Here is a 27,997-nt window from a genome sequence, read left to right as displayed (position 1 = left end):
GTGAAAGAATAGATCCACATCGAGCACCTGCAGGGTCCTCTTCTCAAGCAGTTTATATTTACAGCAATGTATACACTTGTGTGATGAAACAACGGGTTTGTTGCATCTACAAAACTACGCAAATAAAATATTCTAGCAGTGTGTGTCTGTCAAACAACGCCTGGTAAGCTTACAGTCGGCCTGTTCCCTAATTTCTGCTTGTTTTTTGATATTGCAACTCCGGGCTGGTTCACATTTGCCCCAGAACTACCGGAACGCGGAACGCTCCAACAATCCCCGGAGTTGTTTGAGGATCTCGACCCGAAGTCTGCAAACAGAACCCCGGGGAGGAAGAACCGGACACCCCGCGGGTCGGGAGCGAGTGCTGGGTGCTGCCGCTGAACGCAGGGACGGGACTGCAAGCACACAGGAGGGACCCGGGCGAGGAGAGGTTTGAGTTTTCACCTGGCACAGTCAGGACTCAACCTCAGTCAGACAGAGAGCTGTGGAGCTGTCAGAGTCCGGGCGAGAGTTTACCCGAGAGCCGCAGACAAGCCGTGCTGTGCAAACAGCAGCAACAGGGCTGAAATAAAAACAGCGACGAGGAGGGAGGAGAGGGACCGTGTGCACATGGGACCCAGCCGGGGGGAAGAAGTGATCATGAGCAAAGACCTTTAGGTAAATACATGCATCAGTATTTTGTGGCCCAATCATTCGTTTCTTTTCTTTTTTCTTTATGTATTTTTTTTTGTAAGTCGGGCTTTTACAGGAGTGTACGTGGTGTAAATAATAAGACGAGGAGGGGATAATAATACACGTGAGCCTGGGGTGTTCTGTAAACTGCACTACAAGGAAAGTGCTGTGTTCATTGTTATAGTGTCACCTGCGACCCCCTAGTAATAACTTATCCCAGTTAAAACTTAACATTTACTTGACAACATATGTAACTTTATAGAATATTCACTTAATACATTATTATTATTATTATTATTATTATTATTATTATTAGAACAACTTTTTATTGTTGATGAAAATTCATTGTTAAACACTACTGAGTTAAAAAAAAATCAAAAGGGGGGGGGGGGGTGCAGTTAAAATGTCAGGTTTCAACAAGTAGAAAGATTCTGGAATTAAATCCGATATAAACCTCACATTTCATTATGCGATAAAGCATTGTGTTAGCATCGTTATCATGAACTGCAATACTAGTTACACACACACACACATATATATATATATATCCCGTTTCTGGAGTAATTATTTAACCCCTTGTACTCCAAGATCCAAACCGCTATTGCCCTGAATGTGGAGTTCCAGTTCCACAGGAACCTCTTCTATCCCAGGATGCCGCTGGTCTGTTTGGTTCTGGTGTCGCTGCTGCTGGTGGCTGTTTTCATCATTCTCAGGTAGCATTCACTTTTATATTCTGTACATTAGCGACATGTTAAAGGCGTATTACTGATAGGGTTTCAAATATGCACTGAACTGAGCACTGCACTGTTTATATTATAGAGGATTTACATTATCTACACTTATAAGCTGCAATTAAGAAGCGCTAGACCAGGAACACCATCAGATTGCAATTCGTACTCTAAATAGCAGGGAGGAGACCATGACTCCTGCATAGCAGTTTCACCCAGCGGAAACCACCTTAAAGGAATCTAACCTGCTTAGACAACCTGTTCTGTTTTGTTTCTTTGGTAGCTGTCTATTAGAATGTGGTCTCTGGTAAAGTAACTGGAAGCTGACTCATGTTATCAGGATCTAGAATAGAAAGCCTTTCTATCAAGGTGTGTCGAGTCGCTCCCACCTGAAACCTGAGAGCTTTCTTCTAGTTACCTGCCTGCCTTCCACGTGTAAGCACAGAGATCTGCAGGGACTTGCGCTGAGCACGTGCTGCCCAGGTGAAAGAGAGCAGACTGGGGGGTTTCTGAAGGGGAGTAGAGTGTGCGGGCTGGGAGGGAGTTTGAGTCGACCCCTCGAACACACAATCTTGTGTTGTCGCTGTCGCTGTTAGAAATGGTGGTGGAATCAGAAACGAGTTTTCTGCATCGGCAAATTCACACGCATGCCCACGGCAACTGCAGCCAGCACACTGCAGACTGTGTACTCCAGTGATGCACAAGACTGTCCCTTGAAAGTCAAGGCTAGTCCAGGCCTTTACAGCCAGCTCAAGGCTGAGCACTAATAGTTTATCCACATGGTCCTGCTCATGAGAATGCTGATTAACCCTGCATACACTTCATCAGGGCGGTCTCGATAGACATGTCATATACAGGTGGTGCTTAACGCAGGTTTGAATGCACTTTCTTCCTCTAGGGGAGGAAATAAGATTCCTATTGCTCAGCAGTTTCACCCATTCCAGGATTTATTGTGAGCTTGATTAGCCACAGTGTACAGGTAACAAGCTCACTTATTAAGAGCAAAACCAGGAATGGATCAGACTGCTATGAAGTGGGAGTCTTACTTCCATCCCTGCTCCTGCCCCCTCTGCAGGTGGTTTCTGTGTCGGCTGGCTGTCCAATTCTTTCAGAGCAAACTGAAGGCAGATCTGCAGATCGGGTCGCTGGGTCTGTTCTCCCTTCACAGGATCAGCATCAAGTTCCAGCAGCAGCAGCAGCAGCAGACTCTGGTGTGTGCTTTCATTTAGTGGTCATTTCTCTTGGTTTGATTAATCGTTTCATTCACACTAATAATTCTGTTATAATAACATGAATGTGCATATCACTTGAAATGTTGGACGCAGCCTTTAAGATGCATGGTGTCATGGAAGTGGATAACTTAAAGAAGCACAGCTTACAGGACCTGGCTTTAAGAAAGTAGGTTAGTCAGCAGAAAACACTTCTCCGTGTCTCCTTTGCTCATTGCATGCAGCACAACCACATATTACCCACGTAATGTCAAGCCCCCTTGTTATCAATGCATACACAACAACAGTTTTTATTGAACTGTATTTTTAGCAGCTTGTCTTATCATCTTCTTATTGCGATTTCATCTCTTTTCCAGGAAATTGACAAGATATGGATTTCCAATAAACTCTTTAATCAGGAATTGCCGTGAGTATAAAATCTAGCCTGTCCTGTCCCTCTTTCTACTTGCTTAATTGCATAACCCGCCCATGCCTTCAGCCACATCGATAACACGGAGATGGTACAAACACCACAGCAGTTTGATCTATTCCAGGTTTTACCATGAGCTCAGATAACTACAGTGTACACAGTGTAAGTGATAAATCTCACGGTAAAACCTGGAGTGGCTTGGAATGCAGTGGGAGTGTTCCAACACGACATCTGTTATTTGATTATTCTTCATCCTGTTTATTTGTTGTGTTGTTCAACAGCTAATCTCCTGGCTGACTTGTGAGAGGCATTTACAGACTTTTGCTCTGACCTGTTTCAACTGGAATGCCCGCCACTGCCAATTTCAACAGCAGTTGAGGATTTTTTGAGTGTTTGTAATGGCCCAACTGACAGAGAGCATTAACCAAATGAATTTAGATTGTAACCCAGGTGATGGGCCGATGTATTCCCCTTTAAGTCACTCTGGCCTTTCGTAGCTCTGCCCTGGGATGTTCCACACTGGCCTGTAGCTCTTACTGTGTTTGTTTGTGTGTTTGTGCGCTTCCCCCCCCTTCAGTCGCTACTTTGCACTCTGCGTGGGGGAGGTGCGCGTCCGGGCCGACCTGCAGCAGGGGCTCTGTCCCCAGGAAGCCCCGCTATCCAGAGAGGAGGCGGGCTGCCAGCAGGCTCCAGGGAAGCTGTCGGGAAGCACCCCCATGCTGAGAACCCTGTCCCAGGTGAGGTGTCCACAACCTCAGCCTTCACTGATTGGGGGTCCTGGAAAGATAACGCCACTGAAAACTGTAGCCCGTTACTGCGGTGTGGGAAAGATGAGGGAATCAGTGTGAACCTGACACTGCTCAAGCCATTATATTAGTTATCTTACTGAATAGCTATATAATATATTTTTGGGATGGGCTTGAATCAGCTAAGCCAATGTAGCAATTTGATTTGGGGATGGGGCTCTGTTGCTTGCTTGAAAATGAAACCCTATTTAATTGATTTTGTGTCTTGCCCCCAGTGGGTCTCGCTTCATGTTCACTCCATCAACGTCATGGTGCTGAATCTCTGTGTACCAGAGTCTCTTTGGCACATGACTGTGACCTCCATCGCGCTGCTGCTGGACAGCGATGGAAAGAGGTAAGAAAAGAGCAGGGCTGGGAAGGTTCACATGGTTATTGAATGCAGTACAGTTACAGAACTGAGAAAATAACAGCTCGAGAGTGCTTGACTGGTATACCACCTGCTTGTTTGGTTTCGTTTTATAAAACAAACAGGATTTTAAACCTGTGTTAAGCTTTCGTTCATATAATAGTTTAAACAGTGAACATCTACACAAAAAGGTTTAAATGTGTATCTTGTGTTTTTAAAACGTAGTTTCTGCTCATAATGTTGCTTTATTCTCTCCCCTCTAGGCTGGGTTGTGAGTTCTCTGTCAGCCAGCTAAGCAGTAAAGTACTGAAAAGCAGCCAACTGGTGAGTATGTAAAAATGTATGTAAATGTAGTTTTACAGCCTTTAATCAGAATGATAGGGTCTAAAATGACTGAACTGAAACTCTCTCCTCTCTCTCCCTCCCCTTCCCTATCTTTCCTTATTTCTTATCTTTCTCTCTTCATCTCTCCCATCTCCTGAATCTCTCTCTTTCTCTCCATCCCCCTCTCTCTCTCTCCCCCTCTCTCTCTCTCTCTCTCCCTCCCTGTCCTGCTCTCTCTCGCTCTCTCTCTCTCGCTCTCTCTGTCTCTCGCTCTCTCTCCCCCCTCCTTCTCTCTCCCCGCCCCCTTCTCTCTCCCTGGTGCTGCTCAGCAGGACTCATGCCTGGCGGAGGTGTCACTGAGCCTGGCCCTTGCTGCGGAGCTGAGCGTTCCCGAGGTGCGGCCCGTCTCCCTGGACCTCTCTGTGCGGACCCTGCAGGCAGAGCTCCACGAGGGCTTCTTCCAGAGCGAGTTGCTCCGCGCGCTGACCAGCACGGAGAGGACTGACCCACAGAACCAGAACCAGCGCCCGAGCCCGGACGGTAAGGGAGATCCCACTCAGCCAGAGCACGAGAAAAAAAAAAGTGACTGTGCTCAGGCATTTCCTCCGTAACTGTAAAACGGGGAGGTCACGGGGGGTGCTGTGGTGTTTGAAACATACCTAGACACGCGCTGCTCCAATTGGGATGAAACTTGGTTAGGAATTTCTTTCCCACTAGTCGTCGTCTAGTCCGGGGATGTAAGGAACCTCTTCATTTTGTACGTGCGGAGTTTGTTAAGATCCGTTTTTTGTTTTCAGAAACGGAAAACGATTCTCAGATGCACTCGGCAGCTTTACGAAGGTTTCATCGCTACGTCCCGCAGAAGGTGAACGTGGAGCTGGAGAACACCAACGTGACGCTGTCCATGAACAGTCAAAAGAGGTACGAAGACGTTCCGCAGCGTAGCTTTTAACGTGTGACCTTGCCAGAGCAGCGCTGGCGAAGGAATGATCAAAGTTACTAAAAAAAAGCCCAAATGTAATTTCTCAGCAGTATCAAATAACATCAGCATTCCTGTGTTATTAATAATGTTGTCAAGAAAGGAAATAACACTCCCATTGCATAGCACTTTGATCCATTGCTGGTTTTACTGTGAGTTTAACAAGACACACCTGAGCTTGTTACCTGTACACTGGCTAATCAAGCTTCTAGTAAAACCTGGAATGGGTAAAACCGCTCTGCAATAGGAGTCTTATTTCCATCCCTGGGTGTCATTGCTGCTGTGTTGGCTGAGAGCTTCTCTACCCCTACAGGCACCTGAACTGGACGCTGAAGTCTCTGTTGTTTCGTTACGGGCGGGAGGAGGAGCAGCTGCCACTGAAAGGGTTCACTCCCGAGATCAGCCTGCCACAGACCAACATGGAGTTCCTGGTGGAAGGTCAGTGTAAACACAGCCCCAGTGAGGGAGGGGCTCTCTCAGAAACCCTCCTGGAAAGATGTGGGACCCTATTCCAGTGATGCAAACGCGACTCCCATTTAATAGCAGTTTGATCCACTGTGAGTTTAATGAGACACACCTGAGCTTGTTGCCTGTACTCGCTGCGTCTAATCAAGCTCGTAGTAAACCCTGGGGTGGGGGAAACTGCTCTGCGATTTCCAGCCCTGTATTCAAAACTTGAATCACTTTTTCCGAGGATTTTTATTTATTTATTTTTTTAACCTTCATTGTTTTAGTTTAAAGAGAAAATACACTTCTAACTCTCCCTAAAACAGTTAAAAAAAACTGTACAAAAAGTCCTTTAACAAAAAAAAGCTTAAAACAGTCCGTTAAATTGTATGAATAGAGCCCTTAATCTCGTATGCTATTGAGTATTCAGAGATTTTTTTTGAAAAGTTGTGTCATTCTTTTTCTATATCATTCTGCCATCAACAACAAAGGATTAATAATTGGAGCCATCTGTGCTAGTACTTGATAAGTCCCAGTTCTTTGATTTGAGTAAGTATGTGAGACACCTTGAATGCCCCTCGGAGGGCTCCGATCGTCATGACACTGTTTAAGCCACGCGCTTGCGAGATTCTCTTTGATCACCTCAGACGGCACGTCCTTGCGCTTTGCTGTAGCTGGCTGCGTTCCAGGTACAGAACGGCCTGTCTCTCCAGCTCTGTTCAGAGGGCCCTCTGTCTTCTCTCCTCAGAGGGGTTGCTGCTGTCTCAGAGCCGGCAGAGGATCCTTTGTCTGAATTCCTTCAAAGCAGCACTGCAGGTGAGCAAGTTCTATAGCATTATGTACAGACTTGTATATGTATATATATCTATTTGTTTTCATTCATTGTGGTTCTCTACACTGCTAGAGCAGGTGGAGTTAGTTAACAGAGTTGAAAGGTCATTGTCTCCCTTGATTTTCTCCAGTAAGGAACTCCAAGCCCATATGGCAGTTCCACAGCTCCGTTTTATTTCAGGCAACCTCACTGGACGTGTCTGGGTCAGTCACTGTGAACACCTGCATCATTCACTACCGGCATCAGGAGTTCTCTCATTGGCTGAACTTGTTCCCATGGAAACAGCTACACAAAAAACCTGTTCAGAGGAAGAGGAGGTGAGAGGAGTTTGATATCAGTGAACGAGCAGAAAATCATGTAAATGTATTGAGCTGATTGCAAAAGTGTTTGAATCTGATTTTGAACCGGCGTGTCTGAATTCCTTTTTGCTCCACCGAGCAGGAGCTTTCCCAGGCTGGACGCTCCCATCATGGTTAAGACCTCGGTCTCCAATGTAAACGTGTCTGTGCAGCTGGGTGACACTCCACCGTTTGCTGCAGGGTTCATCTCTGCCTCTGCAGGTATGTATGTATGTCTGTATATAACCGCATCACACAGGCGTCAATAGCATTTCATAACCCAGTGTTCTCTGCTGGAACAATGAACTTGCATGATCATGTAAAATAGTCTTGGAAAGTACCCTCATGCACAACCCTCCCTGAAACGTTTTCCAGCTGCACTTTGTTCCAGTTCTGCTTTTGCTAGTGTAGCCAACTAATTCATTTTCGCTGTCCTGAACAATTTCCACACACCTCTCACGAAACTAGGTCAGTGTAGAAATGCGCTCTGGGATTGGAGCCGTCGTGCTTTTTAAAAGACAACAAAAGCAAACCTCCTTTACAAACAGACCCAGCCCAGCCTGATTAGCTGCGAGGGTTCAATATGAATAACCTTTTCCTTCAGACTGAATAAAGGCTTCATTGTAGCTTTGTTCTGACGGCTGGCCAATTTGACTAAAGCTTTTTTTTAATGTCTTGACCAAACATTAATGGAATTCAGCGATACGCAGTGCAAATGCCACCGAGGAGATTGTACTGTGTAAAAGCAGTGGCCCTCGCTTGTGGCTCCTTCCATCCATTCCACTAGGGACATGATCTTCTTTCATGTCCCTAATTATTAAACTGAGCAGAACCAGGTGTTGAATTAGACCCATGAGGACGTGGTTGGTACAGGTCCTGGGATTGGAATGGACCGTGTTTATAATTGTTAAATAGAACCAGTTAAACCTCTATCCAGGTTCCCAAGCACTTAATCCTCTCATTATACCTGTTAAAGCTGGTGTAGCATCCAGGACTAGACTGGACTGGACTCCTAAAGCCCAGCATACACGAGTCAGTAGGTCCCCATCTTGCACAGTCACATGATCGACGACTGACAGAGTCTCTCCTGATTGGCCGAAAGCAAAATGATTCTTGAACATGTTTCGCAAAGTAGAACCCAGGTCTGTTCCGGCATGCAGGAGGAAGCATTGTGCCTGGAAACATGTTTCCTCGTGTGTGCTGGGCTTGTTATTAAGCATGACGGGTAACGTGCCTTTGACCTGTCAGACCTGCAGCACCTCATGGACATCTCCACTGACGTCCAGCACCTGAAGACCCAGAGCCTGCACCAGCGAGCCACGCTGTCCGTGGACCACTTCTGGTGGCGCGTGGGGGACGGCTCTCACATCCAGCAGGCCCCCCACCCCCCTGGGAAGCACGTCTGGGGGGAGGCGTTAGTTCTGGACTCCCTCAACCTGCAGGTAGGGAGGAGGCTGGCAGACAGGTTCGCAAAGTGGTTTGCTCCCTGGGGAAACTTCAGAAGTCAAAATAAAACTGTGCAAACTAACCCTGGATGTTTAAGGTCTACATTCATATTTTTTGCCCCCCCACACACACACTGTGGCTAATCAAGCTTGTATTAAAACCTGGAATAGGAGTCTTATTTCCGTCCGTGTAATGCTGATTAAGGAGCCTTTGTGGTGATGCTGTGCGTTCCCTTCTCCCAGGGACACTGCAACAAGCCCCAGCTGGAGTCGGCCAGCCATCCCGAGACTGTGTTCCTGGACTCCAGCGTGAGAGGGCTGCAGGTGGAGATGTCTGACACCTGCACACAGTGCCTGTCCCGCGTCCTGTCCCTGCTGTCCCAGGACCCTGGCCAGAGCTCACCAGGTCACCCCGATCCCGAGCCGGCCCCCGTGTGTGAGGAGAACTCCGCCCCCGAGCAGCCCGGGCACCCCCCGGTCCTGTGGAAGCTGGATCTCAACCTGGAGGATGTCAACGTGTTTGCGCTCTCTAACGTTGCAGGTGAGGGCTATGGGAGTCTTCATACATTTCCATTTGTGAGTCACTAATTCGTAGCGTGATCTGGAAGAACTTTCTTTACCTTCAGTTTCCACTTGTGATTTATTTATTTTGTACATAATGAGCTGATTCTAAAAAAAAAAAAAAGTTAGACATATTGGAGCTATGAGGATATAGAGGTAAGTTTTTTGTTAATATTTGTTTTATTCATAGCTGTGGCGGGGGAAATGTATGTTACATAACTTGATCGCTGTTTTAGGGGAATTGTCTTGTTTTTTTCTCAAAGATCGGAGTTGTATCTGCATCTTGTAACAATTGTAAGTCGCCCTGGATAAGGGCGTCTGCTAAGAAATAAATAATAACAATAATAATAATAATATTGAGGGATGGAAATGAGACTCCCATTGCATAGCAGTTTGATCCATTCCTGTTTTTTTAATAAGACACACCACCTTGTTACCTGTACACTGTGGCTAATCAAGCTCTTATTTAAACCTGGAATGTGTGAAACTGCTGTGCAACAGGAGTCTTATTTCCGTCCCCTGGTATTGATCACTCTCTCTCTCTCTCTCTCTCTCTCCCCCTCCGTGCCGTGTGACCCAGGTGCCTCTGCCCTGCGAGTCGATGCGGTCACGTCCCTGTGCAGTGTAGAGAACTCCAAGGTGTCTGTGCGGGGGCTGTCCCTGGCTCTGGTGAAGTCCCTGACAGAGAACATCCAGCCGTGCTGCAAAGCCTCCGACAGCGCGGCCCCCATCGTGAGCCTGGCCTCCCTGGCTGTGTCGTACCACACCAGCACTTGGGCTCTGGAGGTGAGGAGCAGAGACTGTTTGAGTGATCCTGTATTTAACCAGGAGAGCCCAGTTGAGATCCAAATCTCTTATTCAAGGGAGACCTGGTCAAGAAGATGGCATATAATACAATCCAAAAAACATACACACACACAGTTCAAATACAAACAAGCTAATCAAATTACAAGGAGCACCTGCTAAAACAAAAGCATGTCTCGGCTACACACTGCAAGCTAGAACACTATTGAATACTCAGCAGAGCGAAATATACAAACACTAAAAGAAGCTTCATAAATTCAATGACAAACGTTCCTGCTGGTCTTAATGTGGTCAGTGTTGAGTTTCGATTCACAGTTTATCAATCATGAGTTAAAGAAACTTGGCGACAGACACATCAGTTTTAGGCTAATCCATTCTTCAAAGTGTGTCTTGCACACATACACAATGCTTCCTCATTATTTCAATCTTCAAGACTGTTGAAAGTATATTGTACAGTGTAAAGGGTCCCTGCCACCAATATCTATATATGCTGTATATATGTTTTAATTGGAGATCCAGGTTATTCATTGAAAATGGGATCTTCGATTTTCTGAAAAGTTCTTTTCCAGAACTGTGCTTCTTGTCATTTAGATCCAGTGCGATCAGGAGCTGGCTGTGCAGTGGACCCCAGGAGACCACATGTTCCTCTACCAGCACTTCCTGGAGACGCTGCACTGCGGGGAGACCTTGGCCAGCACTGTGGGGAGAAGCAGCAGGGCTGCGCTGGGTGACCAGGACCGCGACCAAGCTGACCAGGAGAATGCAGCCCTCGCAGCTGACCAGGCGGATCAGCCGCCAACGCTGACCCCTAAGGAGGGTCATGCAGCTGCAGCAGCAGCCAGAAAAAAAATCCTGAGCATCTACCTGAAGCTGAAATCCACCAGGCTGACCGCCTTCGTTACGGAGAAGAACTTCATCAGCCTGCAGCTGGACAGCCTGTCCCTGGCGCGCCACGGCAGCAGCGTGGAGGCGCGGACCCCCGAGGTGGTCCTAAACTTGGATGGCAACAACATCTTCACCTTCAAGGAGGCGGAGGTCCGGATGGCGTCCGAGCTGCAGGAGATGATGCTGCACCGGGACCAGTTCCCGAGCCTGCTGACCAAGAAGAACAGTGTCTGGGTGTTCACCTTCCCCGTCCTGTCCGTGGAGTTCCCTTACCTGTATGACTTCTCCAGCACCATCGACGAGGCCATCAACGTCCAGAAGTGGCTGAAAAGCCTCCACCGCAAGCCCAGGGAGGGCCCCGAGCCCCTGCCCCCGGACCTGGTGTTCAGGGTCAGCCAGTTCTCCTTTGTGTTCCTGGACGACGTCTTCGAGATCAAGCTGCGGGACAATTACGAGCTGATGAAGGACGAGAGCAAAGAGAGCGCCAAGCGGCTGCAGCTGCTGGACAAGAAGGTGTCGGACCTGCGCAAGCAGCACGGCGAGCTCCTGCCGGCCCGCAAGATCGAGGAGCTGTACACCTCGCTGGAGAGGAAGAACATCGAGATCTACATCCAGCGCTCCCGCCGGCTCTACAGCAACACGCCCATGAGGAAGTCCCTGCTCACCTGGACCGTGTCCGACCTGGAGGTGGTGGCGCTGGCTGACCGCTCCTTCCACGGGCCCGAGCGGGTCAAGGAGCAGATGAATGACATCGACCCCATCAGCCCCCTCCCCCGCGACAGCCTGCCCCTGGTCATCCAGTGGTGCCGGGCGGTCAAGTTCAGCCTGACCGCTTTCCTGGGTGAGTGATCTCCTGCTTGTTGGATTTGTATTTCTTGTTTAATGTTTTTTTTTTTTCCATTATTTTTCCATGTGTCTTTTATAAGCAGTGTTTCAAAATCTAGTTGGGTTTTTTTTTGGAGCTCTCTATAGCAGTCCAGAAAAGATTTACAGCAGGCCAGTGACACAGTGTCTGGTATATATATATATATATGTATATATGTATATATGTATATGTGTATATGTAGTTACGTTGTTTGTGTCTGCAGTGCGTATCCGGGACTACCCTCGCTATCTCTTCGAGATCCGGGACTGGACCCTGTCCGGCCGGCTGATCGGGACGGAGCAGGACGGGCACCCGCGGGCGCGGCGCAGGCAGAGGGTCCAGCTGGGGCAGCCCTGGGGGGAGGTGGTCGTGGAGAGGAACATGCCCCCGCTCAAATTCTACCACGACTTCCACTGTGAGTGCAGCCGCGCCGTGACAAACGCTCGCTTCCAAGGACTCGTTGCAACTCAAAGCTGCTGCAAGCGCCAAGCACTGCCCAGCCTGAACATGTGTAGCGTGCAAATTACTCAAATTAACACCGAACACGAGTTAAATACAAAATACAAGATAGTGGGCCAGTTAATTGAGAATCCGCTTGGTAGGCTTCCAATACTAGACTCTGTACTGTACTTCTATTTAATCTGTCTTTTGTGGCAACATGTATTGCGTGTCTTCCCAAAGAAAAGTATTTGATAAAAGCATGACGTCTGCTATTTCACTCCACAGGGAGTTTCTGTGAGTTAAGAATCATAACTTAAGTGCATACAATGTCAAGTGCTTTGTGTGTGTTTTGTGTGCGCAGTCCCAGGCTGTGACCCTCTCGTTTCCCTCCCCAGCGGAAATCTCCCTGTACACCATCGTGTGGGGCCCGTGCTGGGACCCGGCCTGGACTCTCATTGGCCAGGCTGTGGACCTGCTGACCAAGCCCTCAGTGGACCCCAGCCCCCCGCTGGCCTGGTGGGACAAGAGCCGGCTGCTGTTCCACGGGCGCTGGGTGATGGACATCGACCAGGCCAACCTGCACCAGCTCGCCACAGAGGTACAGTCGCAGGGAGCACTGTAACTCCCACTGGCTTTCAGAACTCTCCTTGTTTAGGTAAATTACTGAAATGACCAGGTGTTCGAAAAATCAGGCTCCTAGTCAATCTGCTGTGAAGTGATTGCACTTCTCACAGATTCACACCAGAGTCTGTAGGGTTACTAATGTGACTTGTTCATTGCAGCTGGCTTGTGATCGTTTTACTTAACTGAAGGTAGTTCTGAAAGCCAGGACTGCGTGCAGCACCAGGGGGATTTCCAAGTCATGCAGAGGACATGCTGTTTGTGTCAGTGCTTGCACCTTGACCAGGTCAGCCTGCATGCAGCTGAGCTCAGTTCAAATGATTTATTATTTAACCAGGACAAGAACCCATTGATGCTTGCATCTCATTTGCTGTGGAAGACAGATGCAGCAGCAGCAGAACACAGACATACCAAATCAGCTACAAAACAAATGGCGATATAAATTTTAAAGCTTACATTTGAGTTTGAACAAATCATACATCAAACCGTACACCATTAAATCAAATCATACACATGTAAGAATTGGTAAAAGTCTAATATTCGATTTTTCTGAAGGACCACATTTGGCACCCGATCTTTGGTTTGGTCACCCCTGTAAGGTTTGCATGGATAAGCGCTGTGTTACTGTATAGATAAGCGCTGTGTTACTGTATAGATAAGCGCTGTGTTACTGTAGCAGTACTGCAGTTGTGCTGTGCTTTCCCCTGGCTCAGACACGCTGACACTCTGTGCATTGTTCTGTGTCTGCAGGACCCGTACAACACCACAGAGAACATGCACTGGGAGTGGAGCAAGCTGAACTACACCTGGACTCCGGGGCAGTTCCTGTTCAAAGGAGACCTGGACGTCAACGTCAGGACCGCTTCCAAGTAGGGGCCTGGTTTTCAGCAGAACCAATGTTCTGATGCTACTGTTAAAGATTTGTAGTACCTCGGGTCCTGGGGTATACACGCGGTATTGTAACTGCATTGAGCTGTGAGCTGCAGAAACTGGAGTAAATAATCGTACAGCAACCAACAGGTCCACAATCCTATTGATAAGCAGTTTGATTGTTTCTAAGCGGGTCAAATTAAATCACTTCCCTTTCCAGCCTAGTGCAAGGAAACTCTCTTTTTTTTTTTTGGCAGGTATGATGACTGCTGCTTCCTGCACATGCCCAACCTGTGCATGACCCTGAACCTGCAGTGGCTGTGCCACGGGAACCCCCACGATCACCACGGCGTGACCCTGTGCTCTCCGGGGTTCGCCGCTGAGGTCACCTCGGGTCAGCCCCACGACTCCTACCGGGCCTTCCGCTCAGAGAACCTCAACCTGTCCATGACCATGGACCTCAGCCAGCACCGGGAAGGTCAGCACGTGCTTCAGAACCGGGGGACCGGACCCCAGAGACGACCTCTTACACACTGGGCTGATCTTCATTTGTTTAATCTTCATATGATACGTCAGGGGCTTAGATTCACACAAGCCCTGCTGCACCTGTTCCTGGGTTTCAGAACTACCTTCAATTAGATATATTTAAATGATCAGGACCCAGGAGTTTTATATAAGTTGTTCCTCCTGTATAGCTGCATGTGCCACTCCTTTTAGTAAACCTTCAGACTCAAGTATGATTTCATCATGCTGTGCTGAGAATTATGATCAGTTCAGATTTGCCAGGAGCCTGATTGTTCAAACTCCTGGCACCTGCTCATTTGAATAATACACCAAAACAAGCAAAGTTCTGAAACCCAAGATTTGACAAAGCATGTGCTTTCAGAAGACACTGTGCAACAAGAAGAAACAACGCGTTGATTTGTGGTTTTGCTCTTCTGTCCTCCAGAGGTGTCCCAGCCCCAGATCCTGCTCTACAGCTCCACGCTGCGCTGGATGCAGAACTTCTGGGCCACCTGGACAAGCGTGTCGCGGCCCATCTGCCGGGGGAAGCTGTTCCAGAACCTGAAACCGAGCCGCAAGAAGCTGGGGCAGCACTACAAGCAGCTCTCCTACACGGCAGCCTTCCCACAGCTACAGGTGAGCGGACACAAGCCAGGCACACCTGTACCCACACCCACACACCTGAACCCACATACCTGTACCCACACCCACACACCTGTACCCACACCCACACACACCTGTACCCACACCCACACACCTGTACCCACACCCACACACACCTGTACCCACACCCACACACACCTGTACCCACACCCACACACCTGTACCCACACCCACACACCTGTACCCACACCCACACACACCTGTACCCACACACCTGTACCCACACCCACACACCTGAACCCACACACCTGTACCCACACCCACACACACCTGTACCCACACACCTGTACCCACACCCACACATACCTGTACCCACACACACCAGAACCCACACACCTGTACCCACACACCTGAACCCACACCCACACACCTGAACCCACACCCACACACCTGAACCCACACACACACACCTGTACCCACCCACACACACACACCTGTACCCCCACACACACACACACACCTGAACCCACACACACACACACGTGAACACACACACACACAATCTGTCCTACACTGAAGCTTTCCCTCAGATGACTATAATACTGTCGTAATGTTTTCTGAAATAGATTCAGCTGCATCTCCATTTAAAACAGCCTCTATGTAAGGGGATACCCCTGAAGGTATGGTCAATTCGGATATGTCCTAAACATCATAGTGATCCAGAATCGTCCTGTGCACTCCCAGAAGGATTAGTTACCTGTACAGGTGTAGCACTCCTTTAATGTGTGTTCTCCTCTCCCTGCCAGGTTCATTACTGGGCATCCTTTGCACAGCAGCGTGGGATACAGGTGGAGTGCAGCAAGGGGCACGTCTTCACACGAGGAACACAGAGACTCATCCCTCAGGGTAGGAGGCGCATCCTGTACAACAACCAAAATCTGGCCAATGACGGCCACGAATGTTGATCGCTTTATAGTTTAAGTTTTTGTCTTGACACTGGAGTAACCTTACATGATAATAAACTAAAAGTTTTATTTTTCAAAAAAATTCAGTGCCTAAAGTAGTTACTTGATCATAAATACATTTGTAATCGCAAGTAGTTTTTTTGTGCAATGTGTAACGTTCTCCTCTCTCCTGTCCCCTCTCAGCTGGCACGGTGATGCGGCGCCTGATCTCCGAGTGGAACATCACTCAGATGGTCAGTGACCTCAGCCAGGTGACCGTGCACCTCATGGCCTCCACCTGGGACGAGACCGCTGACCACCAGCTCAACGCACAGGTCAACAAGACCCACCTGCTGAGCCTGTCCTCACTGAGCTACCAGCGCCAGAGCAACCGCATGGAGGAGGTACGGAACCTGTTATGATGTTACTATGTCTGATAGAATTGGTATGGAAATCAATTCAATGACCAGTTTCTTAACCAACTCATTTTGTGTGTGTATCAGTTTAGAATAACAAGGATGCAAAGAAGACATTTGCATAGCATTTTTAATAAGACACACCTGAGCTCATTACCTATACACTGGGGCTAATTTAAGCTTGTAGTAAAACCTGGAGTGGGTGAAACTGCTATGCAATGGGAGTCTTATTTCCATCCCCTTGCATTGCCCTTCCCAGGAGATGAAGGAGGAGGGGAATGGCTTCTACACCCACAAGCTGTGCCTGGTGGACCTGCGTGCCTCCTGGACCACCCCCAACCGCAACATCGCCTTCGGGCTGTACGACGGCTACAAGAAGGCCGCGGTGCTCAAGAGGAACCTGTCCACCGAGGCGCTCAAGGGGTTAAGGATCGACACAGAGCTCCAGGCCAAGAAACTGAAGCGCACGCTGTCCAGCTACTGCCCCACACCCACCACGACCGCCCCGGCACCCCCCGGGAGAACGGAGAAGAGCCTGGAAGGTGGGCCTTCCTGCATTCACTCATTCACTGGAAAAACATTGACGTGACTTCAGCATTGTGTGTATTCTGTTAGTCACAAAAAATCAATGAGCCTTTTCCACTCACTGACCACATAGTTATATAGTCACTAGTCGGAGTACAGTTACACTGCACTGATGAACCCCAAACAGGGCGAAACATGTATGCAGTTATATATATATTCTTGGTATAAGTCATCCATAAGTATTAAACCACCAACAGTGCTGAATTTATAATTACTAAAAGAAACTAAATGACTGAAGTGACAAACGTTTCCACTAGAAGTCTTCCTGAGTGTCTTTGTTGTTGTGTTCAGGCACCTCCATGCTGCAGAAGCTGATAGAGGAGACCGATAAGTTTGTCGTGTTCACGGAGGAGGACTCGGGCGTGAGTGACCAGCTGTGTGGCATCGCAGCCTGTCAGACCGACGACGTGTACAACCGCAACTGGTTCATCGAGCTGGTCAACTGTCAGGTACTGAAACAGCGCCTTGGAATGCCCCAGACCAGCTGCTGTGTTTGAGACCTTAACTTTTATTTTGTTTTGCATAAGAGTCTGGTTTCACAGAACGCAATTCATTACCCTTATAAAAGTTCCCCACAGTACTGCAGCACAGATTATGAAAAGATAAGGCAATTCATGCAGACTCTGCGGGGGCTGTATTGGGTTTGATTGTGCTTGTCCTCCCAGATGATGCTGCGTGGCACAGAGACGGCTGGCTGCGTGCTGGTATCGGCTGCTAAGGCTCAGCTCCTGCAGTGCCAGCACCACCCTGCCTGGTACAGCGACACGCTCAAGCAGAAGAGCACCTGGACCTGCCTCCTCGACGGGATGCAGTACTTCGCCACCATGGAGCCCAACCCCTCCGAGCAGGAGGACTGGCAGCTCTGGCTTGAGGTCAGGCGCCACAACACATCCGTCACTCTCTTCTTTCAATCCTTTCTTTCTTTCTCTCACTTTCTCTTGTCTTTTTTTTGCTTGCTTTTTCTTTTTCTTTACTCTTTCTTCAACTTTCACTTTCTCTCTTTCTTTGTGTCTGGGCACATGCATTTAAAAGCAGTGTAAAGTTAAATGTGAAATTTCAGCAGTGGTTTAAGAAGAGTCTGCGTGCCCTTCCGCTAGCTTTCATAGTGAATGCATGTAGTACTGCAGTTGTGCACGCTGGGTTTTCACATGCTGTATTAGCTCCAGTAATGGGAGCTGTGCAGGCTGACTCTGACCTGTGCTGGTTTCCCTCGGTTCCTCCCAGGTGAAGAACATCGAGGAGCACCGGCAGCGGCACCTGGACTCGGTGCTGGAGCTGATGGAGAGCGGGCAGGCGGTCGGGGGCATGGTCAGCACCACCACAGGTCAGTGCAGCACAGCGGAGCCCCCCGGGTACATTCACTGCCTCCCTGCTTCACTTTTACTGGCTGGTGTACTGACAGGGATGGATACAAAGACTCCCATTGCATAGCAGCAGTTTGATCCATTCTTAGGTTTACTGTGAGTTGACACACCTGAGCACGTGGCTCGTCAAGCTAGCATTAAAATGTGGAATGGGTGAAACTGCTATGCAATACTTATTTCTATCCCTGAGTTACTGCTTAAATGCTGTGATGGTACTGCTGTCTAATGCAAAAATAGTTTTGTTATGCAAGTAACTACAAAAGCTAGATTTTTGTTTAGACTTCTGTGATTTAAGTAACTTACTGTACATTTTTACTTAAATAAAATAAAGGTTTTACAGTAAGTGGAATAAACAGATGTTGTGCAGCGAGACGGAGACGTGATTGGGGGGTGTGTGTGTTTTTTTCCAGACTGGAACCAGCCAGCCCAGGTAGCGCAGACCCCGCAGGTCCAGCGCATCATCTCACGCTGCAGCTGCCGCATGTACTACATCGGCTACAGCCACGACATCGACCCCGAGCTCGCCACGCAGATCAAACCCCCCCAGATAGGGGACGAGCACGAGAAGGAGGACCTGCTCAAGAAACAGGATGGTACACACACGGGCTCAAGAGAGGCACTCAGACACACGCACAGGCTCAAGAGAGGCACTCAGACACACGCACAGGCTCAAGAGAGGCACTCAGACACACGCACAGGCTCAAGAGAGGCACTCAGACACACGCACAGGCTCAAGAGAGGCACTCAGACACACGCACAGGCTCAAGAGAGGCACTCAGACACACGCCCAGGCTCAAGAGAGGCACTCAGACACACGCACAGCATCAGGATTGTACAGCACAGGAGTGTGCCCTGTACTGCTCGCACACGCCACCACTGAGACCCGCTCTAAAGAAACAGGACAGTCCCCTGATACACACTGATAGACATTCGTTTCCACACACACCAGTGAAAAGCTCAAGAGTTCAAATGAGTCCTGTTGCACAGCAGTGTCTTTGAATTTTAACTGTGAAAAGGCTGTGCTGTGTGCCTCCCCTTTCAAAGTGTATCAGCCTCCTAGTCCAGTCTGATTTCTGGCCGTTGTTGTTGTTGCTGTTTTTACAGGAGCGGTCGATACCTTTACTCTTATCCACCACGACCTGGAGATTTCAACCAATCCGGTGCAGTACGCCATGATCCTGGACATCGTCAACAACCTCCTGCTGCACGTGGAGCCCAAACGCAAGGTACTGTCCCGTCCTGTACCGGCGTTACACTGGAATATTAACAGCGTGTGTGAGTCAGCACTATGGGAGAAGCCAGCGCAGTGATTTCAGAACCGGGGGGGGGGGGGGGGGGTAGGAATGTGTTGAGAACAGCATGTGTGAGTCAGCGCTGCAGTGTTTTGAAGCGGTTGGTTAACGCTCCTGTTGCTCTTTCTCCAGGAGCACAGTGAGAAGAAGCAGCGGGTTCGCTTCCAGCTGGAGATCTCCAGCAACCCGGAGGAGCAGCGCAGTAGCATCCTCCACCTGCAGGAGGCAGTGCGGCAGCACGTGGCACAGATACGCAAGCTGGAGAAACAGATCTACTCCAACATGAGGGTACCGAGCGAGCGCTCCTCCACTCTGCCTAAAGGCTTTGTCTGCAGGGCGGGTGGGGATCAGGGGCTTAATTACAGCAAAGTAACCTGAGCAGAAAAGCTATTTGTGCATTATCCAGGGGGAGTATGAGGTAAAGCTAAAGTCAAGCAGACACATGTACTCAGCTAGTGCGAGTGTGTTTTAATCTGTAGATGGTGATATTGTTATATCCCTCCTATTTAAACAGCACCTATCGTTCTGTTAATAGTGGGTGATCAGGGGCAGGGTATGAAATGCGGATTTTCCCAAAGGCAAAAGAAAAGTGGAATGTAAGAAGATGCGAAGAATGAGAGAAAAAGTATATTTGATTTTGTAGGGATAACCATTCATAAGTACAGTATAAAGATGAGAGTTTTTAAAAGGGTGCTCTAATGCAAATCCTCACGTTGGGGTCTGTTCACTGGATCTGAATAGCACAGCTGTTTTTAACTCTTCCTTCGTGTATTACTTAAAGAGCACTATAGCGGTGCATGTGAGGCTCTTTCTCTGATCCTAACCCTAACCCTCCTTCATTCAGTCCCTGCAGGATGAGAGCAGGAACAAAGAGCTCTCCGATATAAATTTGAAACTGCAGAATCAGCTGAACCAGGAGAAGACAGACATGCAGATGAAGAGCGAGGAGCTCAATATACTCATCAGGTAACAGCACTAGCGATAATATACAGCTGGATCATGGTACAGTCAGGGAAGTGCAGGGGAGCGTCCTGGCTGTGCCAAGTCACCAGTTTCCGCTGGGGATTCCCGAAGGGTGCGTCGCATTGGCTGTGGCGCTCCTACGGGTGAGGGAAGCAAAACCGGCAGGGACTGTTCCTCCTCATCACGCTACAGCACACCCTGCTGGACAGGCGCCCAGTGAGCTCAAGGGCAGACACCTGCAGGGCTGGCCTTCGTTCTCCAGAAAATCAGTGGTAAAATAATTGGGCACTCTAAATTAAAACAAATGAAATGAAAAAAACATAGACTCTGCTGGTTCGTTAGTGCATCGGCAGCCCCATTCCCTCTGACTCTGCTGCTCCTCTGCCTGCAGATGCTTTAAGGACTTCCAGCTGCAGAGAGCCAACAAGCTGGAGCTGCGGAAGCAGCAGGAGGACGTGAGCGTGGCGCGCCGCACGGAGATCTACTTCGCCCAGGCGCGCTGGCGACTCACGGAGGAGGACGGGCAGCTGGGCATCGCCGAGCTGGAGCTGCAGAGGTTCATGTACAGCAAGGTAAACCGGGACACAGCGCAGCGGGCAGGGGCTCCACATAGCACCATAGAGCTCTCCTCTGAGGGGCTGGGCTTCGAAGCTGTGTAGCACATGTTGAGTTTAAATCTGTAGAAATACTGAAAGGAACTTCTTAAATTCAATGAGAAACTTTCTCTTGAAGAAATTGAGACTTCTATTCGAAATGTTTTGTCATTTTGAAAATGTTTCTTTTAGTTTAGTTTATGGACGACTTTAAATCTCGATTTCTCGTTTTTCTGTCTGTCTTTAGCCCTTGCTTTGTGTTTTTTGTTCTGCAGCTGAACAAGTCGGACGACACAGCAGAGCACTTGTTGGAGCTGGGCTGGTTCACCATGAATAACCTGCTCCCCAACGCCTCCTACAAGGTACATGACACCCCCTCCCCCTCCCCCCACATTGCAGCCCATTGCCATTCCTCAGAACTAAGCTGATCAAGGCATGCAAACTCCAACTGTCTGAAAATAGTTAAATAATTCAGGGATGGAAATAAGACTCCCGTTGCACAGCAGTCTGATCCGTTCCTGGTTTTACTGAGAGTTTGACAAGACACACCTGAGCTTGTTACCTGTACACTGTGGCTCATCAAGCTGGTGATGAAACAGCTATGCAATAGGAGTCTTATTGCCATCCCTGTAATTGCATAACCTAGCATGAGAATTCCTCTTCAAAACCAGTAATGAACATCTCTGAATGTGAATGCTTCAAAGTTATTTCTTCTCAAACTTGTCAAGCTGTGCAACAGTGGCATTTTACAAATGGTAACAATACACAAAGCACAGGACTCCTAATATAAAACAAGTACTGAGCTTGGTGTGAAAAAGCACACAGCATCTCAAACACCCTGCATCAGTTAAAACCAGCATGTACCCTACCTGGGCTTGTCTCCTGACTCTTATTAACATTCCTTTGCTTGATTTCCCCTTCTGCAGCATGTTCGGGTATGTATTGTATTTGTAATATTGTCTCGGTGCACCTTCCTTGGACCTAAAAAAGTATTTTGTTCCCTTGTGAAGTGTTAAGATCTGGCAGTTTATGTATTTCCCAATTTGGTCTATGTAATGTATATACAAGAAACTTGGAATCAAGGACAAATATTTTGATATAAAAATGCAATAAGTAAGGTTGCTTGACTAGTAAAAAAACTGATAATAAATTACATTTAGAGGTATACCTTTCAAAAATGTAATGATGAAATCCCATGGGATACTGATTTTAGGTCCAGTGCAGTAGAAACAGACCCCCTTGTAGTCCCCTGACTGTTTAATATTGCAGTGTTATACAGCTGCTTTGCTTTTGTGCTCTAAATGTGCAATCTTAACTGAGATTTGAACTTTGCTGCAAGAATGCTTTTGGGTGATGAGGATTCAGAAATATGCATCCTGGTCTTCGCTTCAGCACAGTAGAAACAAAAAAAAAAAAAATGAACCGTGAACATTACGATTGTATTAAACATTTAACCAATGAATGAACTGCGAGTTGGGGAGAATCTACACGTCCGTAGGTCTGCGGGGTGGTCACGGAGTTTACAGAGCTTTTTAAACACAAGCTGTCTTATTGTTTTGCAGGTGGTGCTGAGGCCTCAGAGCCCCTGTCAGTCCGGACGCCAGCTCGCTTTACGCATCTTCAGCAAAGTGAGACCCCCAGTGGGGGGGATCTCTGTCAAGGAGCACTTCGAGGTGAGGACGAGTCCGGGGGGGGGGGTCGGGGGGTTACAAGCACAGCTGGGGGATTCAGTAACAGGATTTTAACCCGGGATAATCTAGCTCAGTATGTTGTGTGGAAATATCACCCAGCCTATTGTCCCTGCTGTCTCCCACGTTCAGTGCAGAATAGTGACGGTGTGTGCAGTATTCGCTAGGCTCTTCCAGAGGTTTGCAGGGGTCAGTGGGGTTCTGGTGCCCGTGCCCCTTCTTGTTTCAGCCCGGGTTTGTGTTGGCAGGTGAACATGGTGCCTCTCACCATCCAGCTGATGTACCAGTTCTTCAAGAGGATGATGGGGTTCTTCTTCCCCGGGCGCAACGTCGATGAAGAGGAGGTGGGGGATGAGGAAGACAAGTCCAAACTCGTCACCACTGGTACGCATTGATGCCTGGGTTATGACAGTCGCTCAAGGGACTGTCTTAAAATAACAATGCTGTGGATTAACATGAAATACATACGGTGGGAGGGTTGGTCCTTCCTGATCTTATTGCATATACTTTTAATCCGTTCCTTCTTTTAATTGAAGTGAAACCAGTGCACAGCTATTGTGAAGTGTAGACTTAAATAAACTGGACGGTCAAGAAAGCCTTTGCTGTGAAAGAGTGCAGACAAGCATAATTTTCTTTTTTAAACAGCTTAAGATGAGGGTGTGAAGCTGGCTGCTTTAAGTTTGATGCTGGTGTCCCTTTGCAGCTAACTCTCACTGTGTTTCCTCACACTCTTTCAGGGGTGAAGCCGCGGCAGCTGATCAGCACAGAGGATACGGTCAGCTCGCTGGGGCCCAGCAAAGGGGTCACCCAGGGGTTAAACCGCACTGCCGGGGTCAGGAGGTCGTTCCGCAAGCCCCCTGAGGTACACTTTCAATACTGAAAATAGATTGCATTTCTGCTCCTTTTTCTAAGTTAAAGGACATTATTATCTCATTTTTTTTTAATTGATTTAAATCAATATATATATTTTTTTGTGCCATGTGTTTTCAGTTGTAATGCGTTGTGGTCTCTCTCTCTCCTGCACAGCACCCGGTAGACGATATCGACAAGATGAAGGAGAGAGCTGCCATGAACAACTCCTTCATCTACATCAAGATCCCACAGGTCCCGCTCTGTGTCAGCTACAAGGTCAGTGTCGGGGCGCTGTGCTGTGGAGGGAGACGCACAGAGCCACAGAGCCACAGAGACGCACAGAGACGCACAGACACACAGAGCCACACAGACACACAGAGCCACACAGACGCACAGAGACGCACGGAGGGCCACTGATCTCTTTCTCGTTTTAATAATGAACAGTTACTTTTGCAATATGGACAGCATTTAACATTTCGCTTTTGAGATTTGTTCATTTTGATTTGAGCCATCACGTTTGTCCATCGTAACGCTCATGTGAGACAGACATGTACAAATAGGCATGCAGTATACCGTCTATTCAGATTGATATCACCAAGCAGCTAATTAGGAAAGCATCATTACTCAATAAAACAGCAGATTGTCCCTACTTAGTTCAGACAGAGGGTGAAGTGTCTGCATTGCATAAACGTACACTCTGTGTACATTTGTTTTCTGTGATGTATAGTAGTGCTCCTGTGTCCTATGATTTCTGCTTAGAGAGTAACATCTGGCTGAGACACACACGATCCAATCCGTCTGCTTAGCTGCCATGGCAACCCTTGCTCCGTCCAATCCCTTTACGCCACCCGCAAAGCTGTTTAGTCATAAGAGATTTCTGACTTCATTCCTGGGGATTTCACCATCCTGCCTAACGAGAGCCACCTGTTACAGTTCACATGTTATTATTATTGCTATTTTATTTATTTATTAGCTCAGTGTCAGCTTTTGGTGAACTTCTTCCCATAAAACTCCCTCACTCACTGACTTACTTTAGTGTAGAAGTATATTAGGAGCATATCTTCTGTGTGGCGATATTGAAAGAGATTAGGGAGAAGGAGCTGTGAGTTATTAAGGTAAAACCACAAGAAACTAGGTATAGCAGACAAATATACTGCACACAGAAGGAGAAGAAGGAGGAGGCACTCGCCGTAATGTTTGCATGCAGCTTGGCTTGGTGTCTTACAGTTGTCTCTTTGAATTGTGATTTGAGCGTGTTTTGATGTTGTGATGTAGTTCTGATTTTCCAGCACTGTGTAGGGAGATCCCAGTGCAGTGAGTGGAGAGTTTCAGTGTCTGGTGGTGTGTGTGTGTGTGTGTGCAGGGGGAGAAGAGCAGCGTGGACTGGAGGGATCTGAACCTGGTGCTGCCCTGTCTGGAGTATCACAACAACACCTGGACCTGGCTGGACTTCGCCATGGCGGTGAAGAGGGACAGCCGCAAGGCACTCGTCGCCCAGGTATCTCACCTCTCCACATCCCTGTACTGTGCATTCCTCCAGTCACAGAGAAAGGGGAGCCCCTCACATCCCTGTACTGTGCATTCCTCCAGTCACAGAGAAAGAGGACCCCCTCACATCCCTGTACTGTGCATTCCTCCGGTCACAGAGAAAGAGGACCCCCTCACATCCCTGTACTGTGCATTCCTCCGGTCACAGAGAAAGAGGACCCCCTCACATCCGTGTACTGTGCATTCCTCCAGTCACAGAAAGGGGACCCCCTCACATCCCTGTACTGTGCATTCCTCCGGTCACAGAGAAAGAGGACCCCCTCACACCCCTGTACTGTGCATTCCTCCAGTCACAGAGAAAGGGGACCCCCTCACATCCCTGTGCATTCCTCCAGTCACAGAGAAAGAGGACCCCCTCACATCCCTGTGCATTCCTCCAGTCACAGAGAAAGAGGACCCCCTCACATCCCTGTACTGTGCATTCCTCCAGTCACAGAAAGGGGACCCCCTCCCATCTGGTGTCCCCCTGTAATCTGCACTTGCTTCTCCCCACCCCAGGTGATTAAAGAGAAGCTGAGGCTGAAGCCGGCGTCCGGATCCGACACGAAGGGCAAGGTGTCCGACAGCAAGACCGACACCAACCTACAGCAACAGGAAGAGGACGAGAAGGCGCGGCTGCTGATCGGGCTGAGCTCCTCGGACAAGACCTCCAGCAAGAAGTCCATCTTCAGCCGGCGGAAATGAAAAGCAAAACCAAACAATAAATAAGTGAACTTGGGGTGATCGAGGAAGGGAGAAGAACGGAGAGACTGTTTGACCCAGCCAGCTCTGGAATCTCTTACTGATACCTCGTCATTGTGCCCCTGAACCGTGCATCAGGAATAATCTTGTGTATCGCACTGCACTGCACTGCACTGCACTGCACTGGAGCTGGGGCGCGCTGTCAGTCATGTGTCAGAGCAGCTGCTGCTAAAACTACTGTGTGTCAAAATCAGTTGACAGATAACACTGGAATATACATTCCTGTTGAGGGAGGGGTATAGGGGGGGGGTAGAGGACTCTAAACCTCCTGTACTCTGGGCTGCCTGTCCTGCACAGAGCAGGGCTTCTTCTATTGGGTTATAAATGTAATACCAGACCTGCTCATTCAGCAAGGTGAACTGAAATGACAATGCCTAGAACCATGAACAGCTAATATTCTAACACCTGGGTTTGTACCGCAGTAATAATAATAATAATAATAATAATAATAATAATACAGAAGAAATGTGTGTATTAATAGATTTAATATTACACAATAAAGTATTGTGCTGTAGTGATATGCTCACTGGGTTACGTATTAACTTCCACCTTTTCAGGATGGTCAAAACATATAGATTTAAAATATTACTGACATTTTTGACCGATATCAGGGATAGGAATAAGACTCCCATTGCCTAATAGTTTGATCCATTCCTGGTTTTACTATGAGTTTATTAATAAGACACACCTGGGCGTGTTACCTATACACTGTGGCTGATCAAGCTTGTAGTAAAACCTGGAATGGATGAAACTGCTATACAATGGGAGTCATATTTCCATCCCTTTATATTATTAATACATCCTGGTGTACATGTTATTTCAGGTAAGGTTTGGCAGTGTGATGTTATATATAATATATATATATATATATTTTTTTTTACGAAGGCTTGATCTGCATTAATGAATGCGCCCAGACAGAGCTGTAAAAGTGATTTCACTGCCCATATCCCCGTGTGGATATTTCAGATCACAGTATTCTTCAAACCCTGTTTAAACGGTATTGTATCTAAGAGTTGCCTGGGAGCTCTTGCTGTCTGCTTGTCTTTGATTTAGGATATAAAAACGTGATTAACATGTGATATGAGAAGGCGTGAGGCTGAGGAGAAAGATTCAGTCTAACCTATAGCTGGCCACGTGTTACTGTTCGGCCCTTTGCTGATGCATTCTGCCTATTGCGATGATAGGAGCAGGGCTAACGGTTCAAAAGAGAGACGGTGAAATATAAATTGCTACACTTTATTTGAATGCTTTCATCTGAAGTACGCTTGTTTCTGTTATGGTATAGTACAACTTTTTGGTTAGATTTGCAGTATGTTTTGTTTTTAATATAATTTAGTATTTTGTACTTTTTGTTAACCCTTTCAAGCATGGCGACCTCATATGGGGACGGATAAAAAAACTCTCTTCTAGTCTTTACACGGAGACACATGGAAGATGCAAATGCATGATGACCTCATATGAGGAGGCCATCCCTCCCAATTTATAAAGCAAATTAAAAATGTTTGTGTTCAAAAATCCACCGGAAGGTTTTAGTCGAGTGCAGGGAGGTTATTCTAGATAGGCATCGGGCTGTCAAAGCACCTTATTGACTAGAAAGATTCCCGACGTGCAATATTTCAAAGACGACAGCATTTACAGAAGCCCCCTGACCCTCTTCACTGGACCCAGATAACCGCTTGATACAATGTGTTGCTTACGAGGGAGAATGGCTTTTAACACTACAGCACTTTTTAAAGCAAAGTATTGCCCAATATTTCTGTAAACATAATGGTTTCTTTGTGCATTCTGTAGGTTCCGCTGAACGGGCCTGTTTGAGTACAGTTTAGCATTGCAAAAAGAAATAATAATTTGTTTGTTTGTCTGGAATGGATAAGGAAGGGAAAGCTGTCTGTCACCATGCATGTAAACCACTTTCATCTTTGTAAATAAACCAGTAAGTGTGTTTGTCCAATACTGTACTTTTTTTTCCAGCTCAGAAGCACTGTAACCACAAACCCGGAGGGGAGGGGGGTTTATGTAAAATACAGCTGCGTGTACTGCACTGCTGATACTAAACTAAAACCACTAGGCACTAAAAAGCAAGTAGCGACGTTTTAACTAGCTGATCTAGATACAGAGTTGAAAGGTCATATTGTCACATGGTTTGAATGGAGAGAGGCAGGCCGCTCAGTGCCCGGTAGGTCGGATTGTCCTGACAAGATCAAATTCGCTCAAAGCAGGTGAAGGCAGATGCATAGAAATACTGTAAAATCATAGAGCAGCACAGTACACAGAACTAATCCGGATCATTGGAAACACCGTC

The 27,997-nt window shown here is 47.7% G+C and overlaps 1 protein-coding gene across 2 annotated transcripts; it reads left to right on the top strand.

Annotated features, from left to right (window-relative positions):
- The first annotated feature begins 42 nt into the window (after nt 1-42).
- LOC117429518 (bridge-like lipid transfer protein family member 2) lies at nt 43-27,646 on the top strand. 2 transcript variants are annotated; one of them, XM_058997917.1, is made up of 40 exons: nt 43-657; nt 1,261-1,385; nt 2,476-2,611; nt 2,986-3,035; nt 3,616-3,775; nt 4,060-4,178; nt 4,454-4,514; nt 4,844-5,054; nt 5,312-5,435; nt 5,807-5,931; nt 6,689-6,756; nt 6,953-7,089; nt 7,214-7,332; nt 8,359-8,552; nt 8,799-9,096; nt 9,697-9,902; nt 10,512-11,646; nt 11,894-12,085; nt 12,507-12,709; nt 13,483-13,601; nt 13,860-14,080; nt 14,552-14,742; nt 15,516-15,615; nt 15,858-16,057; nt 16,329-16,611; nt 16,946-17,103; nt 17,320-17,526; nt 17,879-17,978; nt 18,429-18,611; nt 19,123-19,244; nt 19,443-19,598; nt 20,155-20,276; nt 20,665-20,845; nt 21,142-21,228; nt 22,429-22,539; nt 22,803-22,938; nt 23,292-23,416; nt 23,581-23,682; nt 24,770-24,904; nt 25,453-27,646. In XM_058997917.1, the coding sequence occupies exons 2-40, from the start codon at nt 1,324-1,326 to the stop codon at nt 25,636-25,638; spliced, it is 6,825 nt and encodes a 2,274-aa protein (XP_058853900.1). In that variant the 5' UTR covers nt 43-657; nt 1,261-1,323; the 3' UTR covers nt 25,639-27,646. The 2 variants fall into 2 exon arrangements, with proteins under 2 accessions (XP_058853900.1, XP_058853901.1); XM_058997918.1 differs by having other exon boundaries at nt 44-657; nt 4,847-5,054.
- Nucleotides 27,647-27,997: the final 351 nt, after the last annotated feature.

The sequence above is a fragment of the Acipenser ruthenus genome, chromosome 24 (assembly GCF_902713425.1).
Source record: "Acipenser ruthenus chromosome 24, fAciRut3.2 maternal haplotype, whole genome shotgun sequence".
NCBI lineage: Eukaryota > Metazoa > Chordata > Actinopteri > Acipenseriformes > Acipenseridae > Acipenser > Acipenser ruthenus.
Note: the sequence above shows the minus strand (reverse complement) of the source record. Positions and strands in the feature narration are given on the sequence as shown.